This window comes from Protomyctophum parallelum (assembly GCF_964188405.1).
Source record: "Protomyctophum parallelum genome assembly, chromosome: 1".
In the NCBI taxonomy this organism is placed as follows: domain Eukaryota; kingdom Metazoa; phylum Chordata; class Actinopteri; order Myctophiformes; family Myctophidae; genus Protomyctophum; species Protomyctophum parallelum.
This window is the reverse complement of record NC_139697.1, coordinates 64,691,134-64,712,249: the sequence shown is the minus strand read 5'-3', so window position 1 is coordinate 64,712,249 and position 21,116 is coordinate 64,691,134. Positions and strand designations below refer to the sequence as shown.

Below are 21,116 nucleotides of genomic sequence, written 5' to 3'. Positions count from 1 at the left end.
AGTACTATAGACGCGCAGTCAAGTCGGTCTTGTGACACTGACCCGGCTCATTCCACTCTACGGGCCACACGCACGCAGGCGCATGCTCGTGTCCCAGCGACGTTCGAGCACTCTTGGATTTGGGCCAAGGAAGTGGGGGATCATCAGAGTGGATGAACTGCAATGAGACGAGAAAAGGAGGAATGGGGGAGAAGAACTGCATTTTGAGAAGCAACAAGATTACATAATATAGCCATGTCTAAAATGATATGAAACCGTAGCCTACTGGAGAGAAATCGAGTCATAGGTTACTTGTCACATCTTGCTTTTATTACAGGCGATCCTAATACATTTAATTTTTTCACGTTGTCTGCTTACTTTTATTTTATCCTCTTTGAAATAGGATCTCCCTATGTCGTATCCGCCTGGTAACTTGACCATAACAGCTGGTGCGGGTAGAGGAAGAGTGCTACTGTATCTGTGCGCAAACTTGTCACGCAAGAAAGAGTTCCGTATAATTAATAAACAGGAGTTCAGTAAAAAAATCTGTATGATTTGTGAATGAATGGGCGAGTGAAGATCTGTAATAGCCAATGCAAAAATAATTAATATTTTATTGTCCAACTACTTCGCCTACAAGCCTAAAATAGCCCAGCATACCAAGATGATATAGGCCTAGCCTATAGTCCTTCAGTCGTGGTCCATTTGTATACATATAGGCCTAATAGAGGTCTGCACGTGTTGTAATCCTATGTGGAGGCTCGGGTGTGACAGAATGTCCGTGGCGCGCGCACGAGAGAGGAGAAACTGACGGCAGTGTCATTGCGACCTTGAAGCAAGGTCATTCACTGTCCCTGCGGAAGCACTGCAACTCAGCAGGGCTGCTCGGTCCGCATTATTATCATCATCCCGCTATACACAAGGGTGGTAAACACTATAGCCTATCTGATGTTTTGTGTTTAAACTCTATTTGTTATTTTTATATCAACGTTTCATAGGCCAACATTTTATAGGATAAGATAAAATGCAACTTTACTGATCCCCTGAGGGAAATTGTGGTATCACATTCATACCAACAAACACAGCATAGAAACCACGTTAAATAAGAATAAAGATACTACTGAGCTGCTGGATATCTGCACTGCATGCGAAAATGACTGAACAAAACATGTACAGGGAGTTGAAAGTAATTAAGTACATTTACTCAAGTACTTTTACTTTTATCTATATTTTTGATAGCATATACTTATTTGTCTACTCAACTAGCCCTTCTCTAAGTTCTCTTGCAATTTTAACTCTCACTATTTGACAGGTTTAGTTTCTTGGATGTGGATTATGAACACAACACATATAAATAAATATAATAAATTATGATAAATGATGAACTGATAAATGATGATGTATTGTTACGTTAATCTAACCAGCAGCACAAAGTAATTAAATCAGACTCAGCTTCATCACATCAAAGTGATGAGTGCACATGAATGCATTACAATCCAATAATATAAATGCACCAAAGTCTCTGTACATGCGTACGTCTGTAATCCACATAACTTGAGAACCGTTCACCCCACCGACTTCAATTGTGACATACGCGTTCCACACCCCCACAGGGAGGGCAGTGCCCAGTGTCGAGTCGGTCGGAACCATGGTTGTCCAGAACCGCCACAAAAGGCCTCTGGTTTGTAGGGTCCGATCAGACTTGTAAGATATGGGGGTGGCATACCTTTGTTTGCTTTGAGTTTGAAGGTTTTCTATACTGTGCAGGCGGCGACCGGGAGCCAATGCCAATGGAGGAAGTGGAGAACGGGTGAGACATGTGATAATTTTGGCTGGTTGAAGACCAGGCGAGCTGCGGCCTGTTGGATCAATTGGAGAGGCTTAAGTGCGCATGCCGATAGGCCAGTAAGGAGGGAGTAGTTACAATAGTCAAGTTTATAGTTCACAGAGAGACATACAGAAATCTCCATGGGCATAAAAGGGACACATGATGGGCGGAATGGGTACTCTGGGTACAACGGGTATTGAATAGTGGGGTGGGACATGGATCTCCAACTTCCATCGTTAACGACTCGGTTCTCTACAGCCAGGCAACGGTCTAGTAATTGTGAAATGAGCCATCATGTATAATGAGTATATGGTATTGGGTACAGTGGGAAAATCTGGTATATAGTTTTTCTTTTTTTAATTGGCCTAAAATATTGTCTATAGGCTATACATGTACATTCATGAATCCACCTGCTGACCGGCTGTCAACATTGAGCAATTTATTTTATAGGGGGTTATATGTGACCATATTAACAACCTATAGGGCAACATTTTCAAAATGTCAAACTAGGGGGTTTTGATTCTGAATCCATTCCATACATTAGTTTCTTGCAAAATGTGCCCAAATGTGATGACCTCGTCACATTTGCGATGACGGCTATGGGCGTAATTTAGCCCAATGAGTGTTTTTCATGCAAAACTAATGCTTGCAATGGGTTCAGAATCATGAAACCCCTAGTTTGACAGGTCACATGCTACTTAAAGCATAATGACATTTAGAACAATGTGCTTTATAGGTTGTTAATGGTATGGTCACATATAACCCCCTATAAAATAAATTGCTCAATGTTGACAGCTGGTCAGCAGGTGGATTCATGAATGTATGTAGACAATATTTTAGGCAAAAAAAAAAGAAAATAGATGTGAATAAATCAGGTTGGGTCTCCATTTTTGTAGAATGTATAGGTCCACATACACTATGTCCTACTATATCAAGTGAATATGTAGTAGGCTATAAAGCCTATAGAATCCCAAAAAGCAGGGAGGGAGGACTCGCACACAGAAATAAGAGCAGTGGTTCTCAACCTGTGGGTCAGGACTCCCAGGGGTCTCCACATGATATTGGGAGGATATGACAGTGAAGTGACAATTTAAGTAGGCTATACTTTTAAGACCCTTTTCATAGAAAAAAAAGACCAACAAACTATCTTATAAATATACTGAAACATCGTCCAAATGGTCAAATATCAGAAAGAAGTCAAATATGCGAAAATAGCCGATCTACAAGCTCACAATTCCTCGCAATGCAAGTCGTTCTGAGCTTGTATATCTGATATTTTCACACATTGTATGTGTGGAACCTATAGTCAAACAAAATTGAATGCCCCAACTCCTACATTTCAAGTGTTTATTAAGGTGGAGGGTAAATATGATTATTTGGGGGTTCACTGAAAATGTCTAGTGGTTTGAGCAATTTTGAATGTCTAGAGTAGACTCCCAGAGTCCCAAATGCTCTATGTATAGCAAACCACTAGAGGACTGGATTGTTAATAAAGTTCTTAATGTACTCTGGTCAGCCCTGGATTCTACGAGATATTTTACTGCAATCCAGGCCACTCTTCTGATCTCCTTTATTCTGTGTGTGTGAGAGTCCCTCCCAGTTTGCCTTGACTTAAAGAGAGAGAGACAAATAAATTAAGGACAATTTACAAAGGCGCAACTCAACTTTAGCTAACCAAAGTCTTTAGAACTACAGTACGCCCATAATGTGAACTGCATGTTGTCATGTATGCCAGACTAATGCCAGTTGACAAAATATACGTGAAATATGTGAAGCTATACAAGATGAATACTAACATATTTTAGGGTGACATTTTAATCTGTACTACTGGGGCTCTGATCCATATAGCTCTAATCTAATGCCTTCAACGGCAGCAAAGGGCATTAGGGCTATGGACCAGAGCTATGGGGCCATGTGCTTTTGGTGGTCTGTGACCTGAAACAGGTGTAACAGCTGAAATACAAACATGTAAGAGCAATTGTTTGTGCATGTGATAGCATATAGGCCACTGTATATCCCAGCCTACTCAACCTTTTGTAACTCAAGGCCCTCAACCTTTTGTAACTCAAGGCCCACCTGGGCAGTGTAAAGATGGTCATATAAATGTAGCCTAATTATTCCGTTTTTCAAAAGTTGCGCACACACACACACACACACACACACACACACACACACACACACACACACACACACACACACACACACACACACACTTTTAAATGTTTCACTAATCAAATAGAATGATCTTCTACCACTTTATAAGAAACGGTGCAGCAATTTGCAGTGTAGCCTAATGTTAATGTCTGTTGGTCTACACTCTGTGTCATCTATAAAAAAAGTCTTCAATGTAGGCCTACAATTTACTGGCACGTTTAATCAATAGGCATTCACTTTTACATTACTTGTTCAGTTTTACAAATACGAATGCTGGTGTGCCCTCTAGTGGCATGTTGATGAAATAGCAGCAGAGAGTGACTCGTGACTACAGTAACTGTACCACCTGCCAAATGTGTCCTTGAAGGCTGCTCAGCCTGCTCAGATATATTACTGTCGTGTCTGTCTATTAACATTGCATCTTAGCAATTTGTGTTCCTTGGGAACTACTGGTACTTCCAGTTCTAGCCTTCTAGGTCATATACTGATATATATCATGCATTTTTGATGAATTGAACAATGTGGACCCTGTTGTAAACAAGTGTAATGCTTAATTGGGTCGTCCACTCACAGTTAACAGTCTTTGTATTGAGTTTGTGCTTGAAATGTACTGTAAATTCTGCAAACTGTTAATAAATATTTCAATCAAAAAAAAAACATATTGGCTCAATTGTGCTTGATACACCATGCAGTCAGTCCCCACAACTGACAATTGAGTCCATATAGATTATGCAATACCAATACTAGCTTACGGTAGTACTTGGACAAGTTTATAAACATATTATGTAAATTGGCATTTTCATTTCCATTTTTATTTCACATAAGCAATAAGATTAATGTATACATTGAATTTGAAAACATTAATGCTGTTGTACACAGTGTTCAAGAAAATGACAATATATCAATCTGGATTTAATTCCAAAATACTAATAACATTTGCCACCTGAAATGAACCTGCATGGCAAGATAAAAAAAAAACTATATAACTAAGCTAATTATAAATATGGGTTAATATTGCAGTTCATCCCAGTGCAGTCGGTGCAGCCACCAGCACTCAGATACTTAACACTGTAAAATCTTGAATACAGTAGGAAATTTACAGTGGAAATATTTGGACCCGGTCCATTTGGTTCCTGAGTCTACCAGGTTAACCACTGTACTGTGAGTTAACCACTGAAAGGGTGCATTGATATATTTGTTTAAATTATTTATAGTTTATAGCTCTATATAGTCTGGTAGTAATTTGTATATGTAGGGTATTTGTTCAATAACAGGGGTCTGTCTACCGGTCTCTCCAGCTCATGGTACCAATATCAGCAGAGAGAGAACTCATCGAGGACACAGTTAACCTGTTAACAAAATGCAACTGGAAATTGAAGCTGATAATTCTTCTTTTCTTTTCCTTTTTTCTGATTGGATTAAATTGGTGTCCTGAAAATGTATCTACTGTTTACTAAAGAGCTGGAAAAATGGGGAGAACCATGTTACTGAACAAACACTCTATATAGCAATTTGATTGCTATCGCAATATAGAGCTTTAACTTTTGAACTAAAAAGCTTTTGTTTTAACCAAAATATATCACTTGTGACTTACAGCACATTTAAGCCCCTGTATGATGAGGTGAATCCCCCCCTCCCCACACCCCCAAAAGGCATTCAAGTGGTTAAAAGTTTTATATGTTAAGTGCAAGGGTTTCTGTATGCCAAGTGCAAAAGCAAATTGATGACCTGACGGAGATGTTATATAGTTGCATCGAAACGTTGTCATTTTTACTTGCACCCTGCTGAATAAAAGGCTTTAACTGTCCGAGTTTCCTTCAGTGCCTTCCTTCTACCCGTTACCTGTCCTGCTCCTGAGATGCACCGGACCAGCCTACAACAGGCTTGAGGCACAGTGGAAACCCCTTGTGCAAAAGCAAATTATTTGTATGAATCTCGAACTGACATTATTGTGTTTGTGAGTTCTGATTAGGAAGCTCTATTTCATGCCAGCAAACATTTTCCAGGTGTAGGAGCCGTTTCCCCCCTTTGATTTCATAGTGTTTTTCAACCAGTGGGTCTTTCTGAAGAAACAAGAGGTGTAACTGTAACATGAATGAAAACCCAAATAATTGTAGTCTTGTGTATTGGAGACGAAACAATACATCAGCACTGATGTTCTCCAATCAAATATGTGTTATTCAAATGTATGGGGTCGTGACCAGACCTCATGGTCAACAGAAAGTTTGGGTTCCATTGCGAAACCTTTTCAGAAGCTCTTGACATACAGCTTGGATAGGCTACATGCAAGACCTTTATATGATTTTGGCAGGATTCAGCATCACCTGTCTTTGACCAAAGCTTCCGCAATCTCATCTCCAGACTGCTATGGCAGGTTGTTTTTGTTTGATGTTTTATAATTGCATCTATCACACTGTATATGGCTTAGCTCAATGCCAATAGCCCGTATTTGAGTGGTTTGAAGGACAGGAATGACACAGTTACATATTTTCCCAGTAGAGGGCAGTAACACCATATTTGTAACATGGCTAACAACATAAAAAAAAAAAAACATCAGCATCTTTGAATCAGGCATAACTCATGCTTGGAGTATCAAAATCACATATACCCATTATTTGGTTTCTATTTAAATGTCTGTTAGTAGGCATAGTGAACAACACAAATAGGCCACATATAATCAACTCCTCTCAGCGACATTTTGAGCATATCTTATATCTCATCAGGCAATATTTGTGCAGCCAGTGAAGCTAATCTCAACTCATAAAACAACGAATAAATACATTCTTAAGGCTTGATTGGGGAAGTGGGACTGGGATGGTGAAGCACGTCTCCGTTAGGCACACCAGCGTGTGTGTGCTGGTGTTTGGTGTGGTTAGCTTTAGAATTCTTCTGTGGGACAGGTCTTCTTTGGCGGCGTCTCCTGGTTGGACGGGAAGGCGTCAAACGGGGTTGCTCTGCTGTGTCCAGAAGAGGATCCAAGTGCAGCTTTCCGCTCAACGCATCGGAAGACTCGTCAATGAAGGCCAGGTTCTCCCCAAAGAAGTCCAGAGGCTGAGAGAACAGAGGATCCGGGCCGGCCTCCTCCTCCTTCAAGGCCTCCACGGTTTTCCCCTCAGGCACGTGCTCTGTCTGGGTGACCTGGGACTCCGTCTGTGAGCCGGATTCAGATTCATTGGAGGAGGAACCGGAATCGGAGCCAGATTCAGACTCTGATTGGCTGGATTGGTCTTTCTCCCCAGGGACCCCGCTGGTCCCGTCAGTTGAGTCATGGCCGTGTTTGCGGCCATGACGCCCCCTTTTCCGATGCCGCTTGAAGGGGTCATCAAGTTTCCCTGCTATGCGGAAATCCACTGACAGGTTCTGCATGTTCTTAGCATGGGCACTCAGCGCCTCCATCTAGAATAGAGAGAGGATAAGAGACGGTGGGAAATAATTATGGAATAGTAATAATTAAGGAATAGTTATAATGAGAGGAGAAGAGAGGGTACTGTACGTCAGCTTTGGCCTTTCTGGACAGAACCCGAAGCCACGATCCAATCATGGCTAATATTGAAACAAAGTAGGCCAGGCCCAGCAGGACCCAGAACCAAACCAAAGGCTTATACCAGTGTTCACTCCCTTCAATCCCAGAGTCACCTTAGAAAAGACACACAGGCATAAGTGTAGCAGTGAGCTAAGACAGCCAATGCAGTCCTGTAACTCCCAATGGAGATAGATTAGATAGATTTTAGCTACTAGAGGGCCTACAGGCCTCCCAGATCATCTGATAAATTATTCATCCTTTACTAGAAAAGTATAGTTAATAATTCAAGAGGTAAATTAAATTAGAGTTGAGCTAAATTAACTTTGGTTCATTAGATTTGACTTGTGAATGTATTGGCAATGTGTGAAGTAGCGAAATTCATTTTGCTATGGCAAATAGAAACATTATTAAGAGACACAGCTAGAGTAAGCCATAGCCTTCTGCAAGTTCATATCTGTCAATTAGATTAATAAGCAGTTTAAATGTAAGCAAACCTCTCCCCTTACACAAAGAAGGAATCAATTAAGAGGCAGTAAGATGTAAACAATTTAATTATTTGACAACACATTATCAGACCTCGCGTCTCCAAAGCTGACATGTGTGTCTCTATAAGCTATTTTGAATTCAAACATACAGTAGGTGGGCATTTACTGTGCATACCTGTGCCTGCAACATAGTCTCCGAAGCCCACCGTTGTCAGGGTTATGACTACAAAGTAGGCTGATTCCGTGAGACTCCAACCTTCTACCTCTTGGAACACAGCAATAGGCAAACAGACAAACAGCCCCACCCCCAATGCGATGGAGAAGATGGCTGTGATGACACGCACAATGGTGGGACTAACATGAAACTTCTGTAACAGAAGATGAAGGTAAAGCAACAGAGTTAAGTCCAGTTCTGATTCAGTATCTCATTTGGTCCTGAATTAAGAAGAGGATTAAGATTAAGATCTACATTATTCTCATTCTCAGCTATTTCATGATTAGAAACAAGAGAGAGAGAGAGAGAGAGAGGGAGAGGGAGAGAGAGAGAGAGAGAGAGAGAGAGAGAGAGAGAGAGAGAGAGAGAGAGATTGTTTGTGTGTGGTGTGTGTGTGTGTGTGTGTGTGTGTGTGTGTGTGTGTGTGTGTGTGTGTGTGTGTGTGTGTGTGTGTGTGTGTGTGTGTGTGTGTGTGTGTGTGTGTGTGTGTGTGTGTGTGTGTGTGTGCGTGCATGCGTGCGTCAGAGAGAGAGTGTGAGTGAGTGAGAGAGAGAGAGAGAGAGACAGAAACGGTGATCTAACCAGGAGGATCTTCTCTACTTTGGCGACAGCTTTCCTGAGCCAGGTACCCAGATGGTCTCCAACTCCAGCCAGCAGGATAGCAAACAGGGGGATCCCAAACAGGGCATAGAAAATACAGAATAGCTGCCCACCTTCCGTCTTGGGCGAGATGTTACCGTAACCTGAACACAGTATTATATTATTAGGGAAGAATGGAAGACAAGCAACTGAAGCGCTACACCAAATCTATAAGTCAAAAGATTTTTGAAGTAATCTTCAGTAAAGTCAGCGATACGGCCGTCTTTCATGGGCACTTTAGAGACGCACATCACAGTGTCTCCACACTAACAGACCTTGGCATAGAACAAGTCTCCACTCTGACATAAGGGGGTAAACTTTTACAACCTCTTCCTAAAGAAGGTCCAGGCACCTTGGCTGGTAATCCAGCATGACAGTGTGTTGCGTGTTCGAGTCCCGATGAATTTTGCTGTCTTCCCCCCATCTCTCTCCCTGTTTCCTGTCAAGCTATCTAAAAACAAAATGGGAACACAGGGAACTGCGGTGGATCCATTATCTCAGAACCATAGTACCCCAAAAATTGTCAATTTACTGTATGGATGCCTATTACTACAATGGGGACATGGCCTAATTAATAGTGATGTTTTATGAAAACTGTCCTGTGTACATGCATTTAAAGAAAATCTAAGATTTGTAGCCTACTACGGAAGTTAAGTGATCAATGGTAATGAAAGAATGGTGTCAGGTTATGGTCACCGATATTTTATGATGTCCATCTGTCTGTCCGTGGATAATCTTGCAAACCACTAGACTGATTCAGCGTCAAATTTCTTGTATATGCTGACAGTAGGCCAAGGAAGTAAATATTTATTAGAATTTTGTGAATTCACGATTTCAGATTCCATATTAATGACCATCAACATGATTTCAGAAAGGTTTGAGGTTCACTTTCTTATGAAATGGATATTTTTTTATCCTTAAAATTTTAGCCCACGATTTTGTAACCCATTTTTTCACTGAGTGTCAATTATCTAATGTAATCCTGGGCGCTACACTTCCTCTGCCAACCTGAGGGGGCAGCGGGCTGACCTCACGCTTCCAGGGCGGCTGTGGCTCAGGAGGTAGAGCAGGTCGTCCAATGATCCGATTCCATGGGTCGGAGGTTCGAATCCCAGCTCCTCCTGTCTACATGTCAAAGTGTCCTTGGGCAAGACACTGAACCCCAAATTGTTCCCGATGTGCTGGTTGGTACCTTGCATGGCTTCCGCCGCCATCAGTGTATGAATGTGTGTGTGAATGGGTGAATGTAATGCACAATCTATGTAAAGCGCCTTGGATAAAGGCGCTATATAAATGCACCATTTACCATTTTCCTTCTATGCATGAGGAGTCCAAGCTGCTTTCTTTTCACCTGACAGGGGAGAGTTTCCCCGGCCGGACGTAGCGTGTGGAAGGTACACATTATTCCGACCAGTTCCTTTCCCCTCCATCAGTGGTGGCCACGGGAGGTAGTTTAGAGACCAGGATTTTGAAATGGATATTGTTTATTATATCTATATTTTATGATCAACTTTGATCTTGATGAAGGCTAAAATGATATACTAAGTAAGTTTTAAATCTAACTTTCGGTCCTCCCCCACTGACGACCCATTGTTGTGTGTGTGTGTGTGCGTGTGTGTGTGTGTGTGTGTGTGTGTGTGTGTGTGTGTGTGTGTGTGTGTGTGTGTGCTTTAAGCTATTCAAGCAAAAATATCAGATCTACAAACCCTCAAAACGTTGCCATTCCGCACCTTGTGAGCCTTGTGCTGCACCCTGCTATTAATAATATAATATAATAAATAAATAATAATACACTTTCACCTATATGCCTATAGGGACACCATGTTAAAGTGATTAACAATTATAATGTATTATTTACTCACCAATGGTTGTGATGATTGTCCCTGAGAAGAAAAAGGCACTGGCCAGGTCCCACTGACTGACAAAGGTGGAGTTGTTGCTGCTGGGGTCCACACCAGCCCCCATGGCCTCCACCACCTCCTGACATACAGGACACAACCAGAGGAATGGGTTCATTAGGATGTTCAGTTCACATGGCATAGAGGTTTTATTTAATATTTCCATCCGCTTATGGATACTTGGAATAATCACAACATAGATATTGATTATGTAATATCTGGAAGAAGGACCTGAAAACTCACTATGAAATGGCTGACTAGAAGGCAAGCATTGTTTCCTGTATGAATCCATACTATGTGAGGCTAATGTCTCACCTGGATGAGTCCCGGAACAGTATTAGGCCTATTGAGGAGGATATAGTCAATCCTGGGAAGAGCTGTCTCCGGGGGCACGGCGTGCACGTGCTTGCGTGCATGCATGTGTACCCGGAACAAATCTAGCAAACTGCTAGTGGCTAAGCTTCATATACACTGTCAGGAAGCCAAATAAGTACCTCCACTACTTTTTCTCATAACAGAAAATACAGTAAGAGGGGAGTGTTCTTGTATAGCAAATATTGACTGGTGACAATGAGTCAATATTAATTCAACAGTAAGCCTATTCAGTCATTTAATGGATTTATGATTCACTTACAAGGCTAAAATATGACTCATTCACTTTTAATATTGTAGATTACATTCAAATCTTATTACAGACCCCAAACACTTGCCAAAGACATGATATTTTAACCCCAAATAATATAAAAGTATAACTCATGAGCTGTATTCATAGAAAGGAATATACAGTTCACTGTGTTTTGGAAATTGCTTTTGCTGGGGCTTTTGCTGGGGCGCCAACCCATACTGCTCCCGGGTGCTGTCTAATTTCCGGCTGCCACCCGTCTCTCCGGTGGTCACCAGACTATTCCTGGTTGTCACGTAGTCTATTCCTATGAGTCACTATAAATAGAATAACTATAACAAAATACATACATAAATGGATGCACCTGGGACGTATCCTCAGTGATGTATCCCAAGGTCATCAGGGTTTCGGGTCTCCCAACATCATACCCCTCACTCAGGTGACCCAGCCGGGGGATCAAGTCCCGACTTACGTCCCAGTAGCTACCCTCGATAAGTCCCATTAGGGGAAAAAAAGAGTTCTCTTGATAATTTTTTTTGGTATACTGTATGGTAAAGAAATGGAAAGACTGGGAGACTGGAGTTTCTGGACGCAATCAGAATATAGAGCTGTTCAACACTTATTTCAAACAATACATAAAATCAATCACTTTTAAACACACCTTTAAAATGAAATAAATAAATAATCAACCCCTCACTGGATGTATAACTCTGATCTTGTTCATAACATTTCTTTTTAAAAGTATTATTATTTACTGTTGAACTGGCTGAACCCTTAACATCCCCTTGCATCTTTAATACAGACTAAAAATAGACCTTTGAGAAAACTTTGACACACATCTGGGAACGCAACATGGCTGCCAAACTAGCTGAAACTTGGCATAGCTGTCACTCCCCATGTCATCACAGGCTTCCCTTTTTTCATAGCTGGTTCTATCGATGCCAGCACCTGTTATCTGGTTTTCACTCAAGCCACACTGCTCCACTGGATCATAAACAAAGTGCTTTTAGAGAGTCTGAATACTGGTTTAAGCAAACAAAAGGTTTAAGCTAACAAAATAGATTGTCATTAGGATGGCCGCAGACCCAGGACAAATAGGCCTACTGTATGATGGATGATGAAATGCTCCTAGTATATTAACTGTGAAATATGATAGGTCTCTGGCTGGTCAGTGAGTCAAAGCTTCAATACCCCAGTGAATAGGCTACAATACTGTCAAAAAGAAGCCAATGCACTTTTCAGAATGTTAAAAAGCTTCAACAAAAAGGCTTAGTTCATCAATTAACAATTTTAAAAAGATGTACTGATGAACTAAGCCTTTTTTGTAAGGATGCTTTCCGCCTTTTGGATCAAAGTGCACCGTCCACTGATTTTATCTTCACTGGCCATTAGTAGCCTTCCTCTTTTGTTCTGAATACAATACTGTATTTAGCCAATCTTTTTTTTTTCTATTCTCTTCTTTTTTTTCTACCAGTAAGTGCTACAAGTAAAAGCATAACAATGTTTTGCATAGCACTGAACATCTGATCGCACTGTGTGTATCTATTATTAAATGCTGAAGGTTATTACAAAACATTTTCCTTAGAGCTGTGGCAGAGCAGTTGTGCACAGCTCAATTTGTAGACCATATGGCTCTAACACTCCCAAGGTTAGGGGTTTCATTCCCTGCATAGCACATTGGTGAGAGCATGCCACTAACATTGGCAAGGTAAAGGGATAGCTTAGTTCAATGGGTAGAATAGATATGACAGTGGTATTGTTAGGTGTTCAATCTGTCCATTTTAAAGAAAACAAAAGTCAAATCATGTTGACTAACCAATGTTGATCTTATGTGACTATAGTGTGACGTATCTATGATGTATGGCTCTAACTTGGGCAAGGTTTCAGTTTCACTTCCATTACAAAAGTCAGTCAGACAGACAGGCAGGCAGACGCACGCACACACCCACACCCACAGACTAACCCTCTGGACTATAGAGAGCTAGCCTTTAGCAGAGCCACAACATACAAACACAAAATGTCACATGGCTCAATCTAGCCACATGTCCAAAATGCAGCAGCCAGAGTTTTAACTAGAACTAAGATGAGAGAACATATTACTCCAGTTTTGGCATCACTGCACTGGCTTCCGGTTGTTTTTAGGATTGATTTTAAAATTATTTTACTTGTCTATAAAGCTCTCAATGGTCTCGCACCTTCCTACCTACATGACTGCCTGCCTAAATATGTCTCAAACCGCCCCCTAAGGTCTTCCACTGCTGGCCTGCTCGCTTTGCCTAAAAAAATGGCAACAAAAGACTACGGGGAAGCAGCTTTTTGCTTCTACGGGTCGTCGGCATGGAACAAGCTCCCACTGTACCTTCGTCAGGCAGCCTCTGTAGACATTTTTAAAGCTCAGCTCAAGACCCACTTCTACAACATTGCTTTTAATTGATCTTTTATTTTTTTTGTTATTCATGTCCTCACTGTATTGCATTACTGCTTGTTTTTTAATGTCGTTGCCTTGCTTTTCTTTTATTCGCCATTGTTCTGTAAAGCACTTTGAGCTGCATTTCATGTCATGAAAGGTGCTATACAAATAAAGTTTTATTATTATTATTATTATTATTATTATGTAGGCCTATATACCTGCCTTACCTCTATGAGGGCCTGTAGGTTTTCCTCGCTGATGCAGGTATAGTTTAGCAGGAAGTTGCGCTGCCTGTCCTGCAGGTGATTGAAGACCCCCTCCTCAGTGGGCAGCTCCAGGGTGCGGAACACCACTGCACCCATCACCAGATACAGCAGTACCCCCGTTAGGATGATCAGAAGGGTGGAGCAGCGCATGGCTACACGTCCAGGTCCCCAAAAGTCCTCCGAATCCAACACCGATTGTTGCTGCTGCCCACTTCCACTGATGGGAGAGTCAGGGAGAGACCAGCTGCTGCAACATATACATCAGCAACCAGTGACTTCATCAACCCAACAAGTCTCCACGGAACCCAATGGTCATTTGCCCAAAACAAACTAAATGAGGTTGCACCCATTGTCCGTCAGCCGACGTGACACAAAGCTTGTTTCGTTTATCGTTAGCGAAAACTCTGAATCGTCATCCCCTCTCTGATGGAAGACACTGAAGATGGGACATTATACTAAGATTGTGACATTACAACGGGTTAGGAGTGTTGGTGCACACGCACACTTGCCCTTGCGTGTGGTGTGTGTTGTGTGTTTGTGTGAGCACAATGAATTGTGAGAGCACTGACCACATAGTAGCATCATCATCATAGTTCGGGATCTGTGCCACATGCAGTTTGATCTCCCCTGTCTATCCTCTGTCGCCGCGGCACTGTCTAAATAAACCATATTCCACTGTGAGATGATGCTGCTGACATTCAGAATGACCACCCGTGCAGCGCCGGATCACTCAGGAGCAGTCCAGCTGCTGCAACAGATACATCAGCGACCACATGAAGGCTTTGAGATCCCATTGTCTGTTTCGATGCCATATATCTCTACACCCACAGCCTTCTAAGCCCTCCGTGCTACAATGCTGCCACTGCCATACAGCATAATGCAACAATGATGTCTTAATGGCCTATGAAGCTTTGTAAATGTCACATAAAAGAAAAAAGCCCTGGAGTGCTTCAAATAAACTTTTACAGGGATCTCCTATGTGATTAGATTTTCGATCCATTTCTTCTAAATCCTGATGTCCTCTTCTTTTGCCAAAATGTAATTTCTATTGGAGAAATGCATTTGATTATGTGAATCAACAGGTCTACATTGACGAAAGCATTATTATTAAATAAGTAAAATAGACCTGACATGTCTAAAATGTATGTGATCATGTGATTGCATACCTTGATTACCTTTGTAAACATTACTTAGGCATTTCTGTTTTAAGCTAGAGCAGGGGTGTGGTTAGTGTTCTTGTTTCATGCAGTACATTTGTCAAACCGGGAACGTTGCAATTATACGCTTGGTGGAGCTACTGGTACACCCCAAAAGCAACAGCTAAAGTCCTGTTAATTTGAAAGGGTAAAAATACCCTTACAGGTCAATTTTCAAACTCTTCAGAGTCAACCCAACAGGCCAACACTCAACATTGTTTCTGTATATCAGATCCATTCATAAAGCAGCGTAGATACCTGATTCTCTCCCCTTCGTCGACAAACCTTCGTCTTTTCCAGGCCTTCTTCCTCTCACGACTGAGAATGGAATCCCTCGAGGTCAGGCTTTTGCGAAGGCCGTCGCCCTCGCACTCTGACACTAGATAGGAGCAAGAGCAGGACAGGACTGCAATAAACTCTACTGTCTATTTGTGTTGACATTGTTGACTCACATGTCTGGGTATTGACAAGCTCCAACTATTAAAATTTGTAATAGAGAGACAGTCACATCCATACAGGTGTTCATGTGTGATGGAAACGAGGCCTTGGCTATGAATAGTATTTATTAATACATAATACAATGATGACATTATCTGTTATTGTCTAGTGTCTAGTATTACAGTATATTACTACAGTGACTTGCATATTTAGAAGTAATGAGCAAATATTTCACCAAATTACCAGTCAATGAAATCACATAGAATTACACAATTGTCCCTCTCTTCCAGTTAATCAATGAAGTCAATAATGAATTAGCAATTAGGGATGGATGAAGGGTCCGTAATGAGCCACACTAAAAAGATACAGACACTGGGCATTATGTCTCTGTCTCTGTGATGTCAGTGTTTAGACGGGGTGTGAATAAGGAAATGTACAGTATAAAGTAAGTCACTCACAATAGCATGCTTAAACACTTCAGTCATGAATGATTAAAAACATTTCAATGTTTTAAGTGTGTTTAAATGTACTAGTATCACATACAGTATTACTTGTTTTGTTTGTTTACATTGCCATTCTAATCAAGAGTCATTTACCATGGTTTATTTACCATAATCTGAATGGGTAATAATTGCATGCACGCACGCACCTGTTCAGCCTTTACAACCCCACTAACAAATTAAGGCACAATTGAATACACAACTAAAGCTACGCCCATAAAGTAACAACAGCGCGATCTGTTACATCATTATGAACACTAAGTATCGTGATTATGATTGCTGTTAGAATGTGAACACCCCTTAAACCCTTTTATCTCATCAATGAGGAATCATACACCCCAATGAGCAAACAGATCTGGCCATTGTATAATATTACTATAATGACCCAATACTCTCTTTTATTTACGCCAGTACACCAACCATCAAGCCAACTGAACCCTGGATATAGCATGGACCCCATGACATCAATAAAGACACATGGACGACCCTAAGTTATGCTGGGAAGTCTCTCCCAGTAGCCTGGGACACTACACAGCCCCCACCTGAAGCTATCTACTGTCCCCAGTAACCCACTTACCCAACACACAGGATGCTGAGGCGAACCCCTCCCTCGCTCAAGGGCTCAGACTGAGAATTGCCTGGTGTGGGTGTGTAGCATTATTCCGACATGACATCCCTTACTAACCCTACCTATAAAACTAACCCTAACCTCACACAGAAGCCAGGGTGAGTCTTAACCGGCCACGTATGTCCGACTATTGGTACGTCGGACTAACGTATGGCCCCTGTCTGGTGTGGAGGGTCTCTCTGCAAAGGCCCATTACTGACACTGTTGTTGGAGGGTGAGTGTGTGGTGGTGGTGGTGGTTAGGTCCCTTCTGGGTGGTGCAGCCATGAATCTCTTTCATTTACAGTAGACTCGTGGCAGCAAGGCACTGGAAGCTATCTTGCGTCCCACTTCTGGTGCTCGCAATCTACAATAGAGCAGGCAGTTAATAGCACGGCTGGCCCACTGAATATGCCTTACTGTCTTTTTCAGGACCACAATGGAAACAAGTCCCCAGGACCTTTCTGTTATCCTTTTAGCCTTAATGTCTGACTGTACCACGTGTTTTTTTACATGTCCGTTTTTACATGACTCTGGACGGTTGGCTGGGCCGGTAAGCACAGAGTAGCACAGCCTGAAGCCCAAAAGCTGTGCGTAGATCACCCCTGGCCAAGGGGAGACCCGGGTTCAAATCTCAGGTGTTACGTTGGTGTCATGACTGGGATCAGGGTTCCTGTTGGGCGGAACAAAATGGGATGAAGGAAGCAGCTCAGCCTATAGCTAATAACTCCCCTGGCCAAAGGGAGATTCGACCTTAGGCTTACATGGGAGACTCAGGTTCGATTCTTGGGTTTTACACACGCTAGCTGTGCCCGATGTGGAATGCAGAGTTGCTGACACATTATTGCATCTCTTGCCCCGGAGACGCTGAAGGAGTATTGTTACTATTGTCACTGTGCCCACTGGGGCGGTATATAGGACCCTCTGAATATCCTCATCGTTCAAGCATAGCCAATCCAATGATGCACTAATGCTGGATGACAGCCAGTCAGAACTCATCTCCTATTGGCCACCGTTACTGGGAGCAGTCCTTGTTCTTACATCTGCGATCACTCTCTCATTCTAGTCAGAATCGACACACAGTGGAGATTGTGGCCATCAGGCAGGGTGCCTCGATGGACCAGGTAGAGGGAAGCTACCATGTTGATAAGGACCTGGCATGTCGTTCAGCTTGCAGTCCATAACAAACACAGACGCACCCCAAGACATGCGGGGGAAGTCTCTCCCAGCCGCTAACAGCCCGAGACACTACTTTGTTGCTTCATTATATGTACTGTAATTTCTTGTTTAACAATACTGTACATTGCTGAGCCAAGCAATCCATTGGGATGTTTTCACCACTTCCAAACAAATGAAATCCTCCAGTGGCCAATATGTCTCTGACTGGCTGATCACAGTCTGGAACACATGCCCACTGCTCTGCAGACTGTCAGGGTACTTTACACATTGTTTGTGAGTACAGGAGACGTGTCACCAATAATGTAACACTGGCCCCAAAACTACTATCAAAATACGTACTTCGTATCAGCATTCTACACTTTCAAACACATAATACTCTGCAAGTGCAAACAAACATACAGTATGACCTTGAATCCTCCACTGTAGGAGTAAACATCAAGCAAACTTTGAATACTGAATAACTTGTAGCTGAATCTTTTTCAAACTTAAAGCTGCTATAAGCAATAATGTCAACATTTTAATGACTTGGGGGGGGGGGGGGGGGGGGGTATTCAGACAGCCAGCAATGTGTAAAATGCTCCCAAAAAGAATTTAGTCTCTGTGACACATCTAGGGGCCGCAATCTGTATTCAAAGATCCTAGAAGCTTTGTCATTGGTCGATTAATTTGCCTGTCTACTTCCTGATTGGTTCGTTTTTTTCGACCAATGACAAAGCTTCTAGGAACATCTTTGAATGCAGATTGTGGCCCCAAGATGGATGTGTCAGAGAGATTACATTTTTTTAGGAGCGTTGTACTCATTTCTGGCTATCTGAATTAAAAAAATAAAAATAAAGGTCATTAAACTGACATCAAATCAAGAGTCTGACATGATACTGACACCAACACTACTCCCAAAGGGTAGAACATATTTCAATGAGGAGATTCATTTCATACTTTGTCAATTACATTATTAGCTTTCTCCAAGCCAGAATTAAATCTACTTTTCTGAAGTACAACTTCTGTCCTTGCAATCCCCCAGTCAGCAGTTCCATTGGCCATGGCTTAAACTCGGCCCAATAAACTGTCACACACTGACAGGAAAATATACTGTGGCCTTCTGAGCTGTTTTGAATATCTGAACTCAGACCTTCTCACTAAATTGCAGACGCTGCATGGGGTTCCCTGGGTGGCTCAGCTATAGTTAGTGCCTGCCCTGACCACATGCATGCTACTTGTGAATCGTGAGGATCAGAAAACAATTAATACAATACCAGCCACGCTAGCACGGCTGGTAAGAAATTGCAGACACCAACATGTGACATAGTGCTGTATAGAGTTAAATTCAGTTGCCATGTACACATACGTGTTCTAGATACTTGCCTTGTTGTTGTATAGTATAAACACAGACACAGTTGGCCTGCAGCCTATACATACATATACTACAAAGACAGTTTTTTGATAATAAATATAAACTATTCATAATGGTAAATGAAATATAGACAAACCAAACATTTCGTGGATATATTGTGTCACTTTAAATCTCATGCTACATTACATGTAGGGGAGAGCAGCTGCGCTTGGCGCAGCGACAGTCTGGTCAGTGGCTTTTTAGGAACTTAGAAAGCAGCAATGCTGTGATCACAAATGGGGAGTGGGGGAGCTCCGCAGCTGGGGTGGGAGGAGCAGTAGGCCCACTGCAGCAAAAACTGAAAATTTCATTTAATTTTGGATTTTGATGTCCAATTTGTCCATGTGGATGTGGGTGATGTGTGTCTATAAAATATTAATTTTCAAATAAAGGATTTCCTCCGATTTAGGTGGATCTCTAATCTGTGAAGCTGGGGCAGCTAACTAATGTTATTGTTAGTACCCCTTTCACAATTAAATAGGCTGTGTGATTATACCTTTCCTGGTCATAAGTAAGTATAGCCTTGCCGAGCCATGTTGCCCATAGCACCTATCTCCTGTTTCTTTTTTTTTTTATATATTTTTTATCCCACGATTTTGTAACCCATTTTTCACCCCTGTGTCAATCATCTAATGTGATCCTGGGCTCTACACACCCTCCACCAACCTAGTCCCCATATATGGGGGACAAGGGGAGAGCAACGGACTTGAACTCATGCTTCCTTCATGCCTGAGTGTCCAAGTTGCTCCTTTAGACCTGACAGGGTCTCCTGTTTCTGTAGCGTGAGGCAGCTTGATGTACAAGTACAACCCTTGGACATGACTCTAGTCTAGTATGTTGCAGGGATTTACCCCAATCCAACCCTTGACGCATGAGTGCTAAGTATGCAGGGAGGAATTGGGTCCCTATGCATTGTATTTGGACATTACTTTGGCCCCACTTTTTTGTTCACAGATCTGTTAACTTATTTCTTGTTTTTTTTCCAGACATAGGCCTACAATATATAAATCTGTTTCTTTCAGAACTGATGTGGCAGTCCTCTACATTATACAATACTGCCACTATGAGAATCGTGTGAGGTAAGTTGTATTTTCTTTCCATTCAATTTCATACAGTACAATCTACATATAGTTTCACTGTATATTATCGTCAAACTTGAAAGTAAGAAACCATATAGAGACATGCATACTAATCAAACATTATGCACACATGAGAAATGTATGCATTTGAATAAGATCAGCTAAAACACTATATCTGTACCTACCTCAAGCAGCAGCAACACAGTAAGGACTTCATGTTCACACACACACACACACACACACACACACACACACACACACACACACACACACACACACACACACACACACATGTGCGCTCACACACACGGCTGGCCATGCGGGAAACTGTAATACGCTTCACAGCCACTGCTGCAACCAAACTGCTCTAGACACATGTTATAGCCAAAGAGATAAGGTCTATAGTAGCAGCCAGCCCAGCCCACTGTTCACTTACCTCAAAATGAGCGATCATAAGAATCCAGCGTATCAGCTCCTTAATGCCGTTTCATAGATTCATACAGGCACAGACAGGGAGACTAAAAGCACAACTGTCTGTGTGAGTGTGGGCCGGGGCTATTGCTGAGTGGGCAAGGAGGAAGAATTACTCCATCAAACTGACTGTGTATGAAGAGGGTGAGTCAAAGAAAAAAAAAGATAGGGATAAAAGAGAGAAAGAGGGGAGGGTTGAGGGAGAGAGAAAGAGAGGGGGATAAGGGGGAGAAAACAGA

At 42.0% G+C, this 21,116-nt stretch overlaps 1 protein-coding gene across 6 annotated transcripts; it reads right to left on the bottom strand.

The window, feature by feature from the left end:
• Positions 1-5,618: 5,618 nt before the first annotated feature.
• Positions 5,619-21,116, bottom strand: kcnk4b (potassium channel, subfamily K, member 4b). Of its 6 annotated transcripts, none has more exons than XM_083783968.1 (9): positions 20,592-21,116; positions 15,473-15,593; positions 14,588-14,766; positions 13,980-14,265; positions 10,685-10,802; positions 8,766-8,926; positions 8,145-8,337; positions 7,455-7,597; positions 5,619-7,357 (listed from the first exon to the last, which is right to left on the bottom strand). In XM_083783968.1, exons 3-9 carry the CDS (start codon positions 14,590-14,592, stop codon positions 6,746-6,748), a joined length of 1,518 nt encoding a protein of 505 aa, XP_083640094.1. In that variant the 5' UTR covers positions 14,593-14,766; positions 15,473-15,593; positions 20,592-21,116; the 3' UTR covers positions 5,619-6,745. The 6 variants fall into 6 exon arrangements, with proteins under 6 accessions (XP_083640094.1, XP_083640093.1, XP_083640096.1 ...); XM_083783967.1 differs by having other exon boundaries at positions 20,843-21,116; XM_083783970.1 differs by having other exon boundaries at positions 13,980-14,262; positions 20,843-21,116.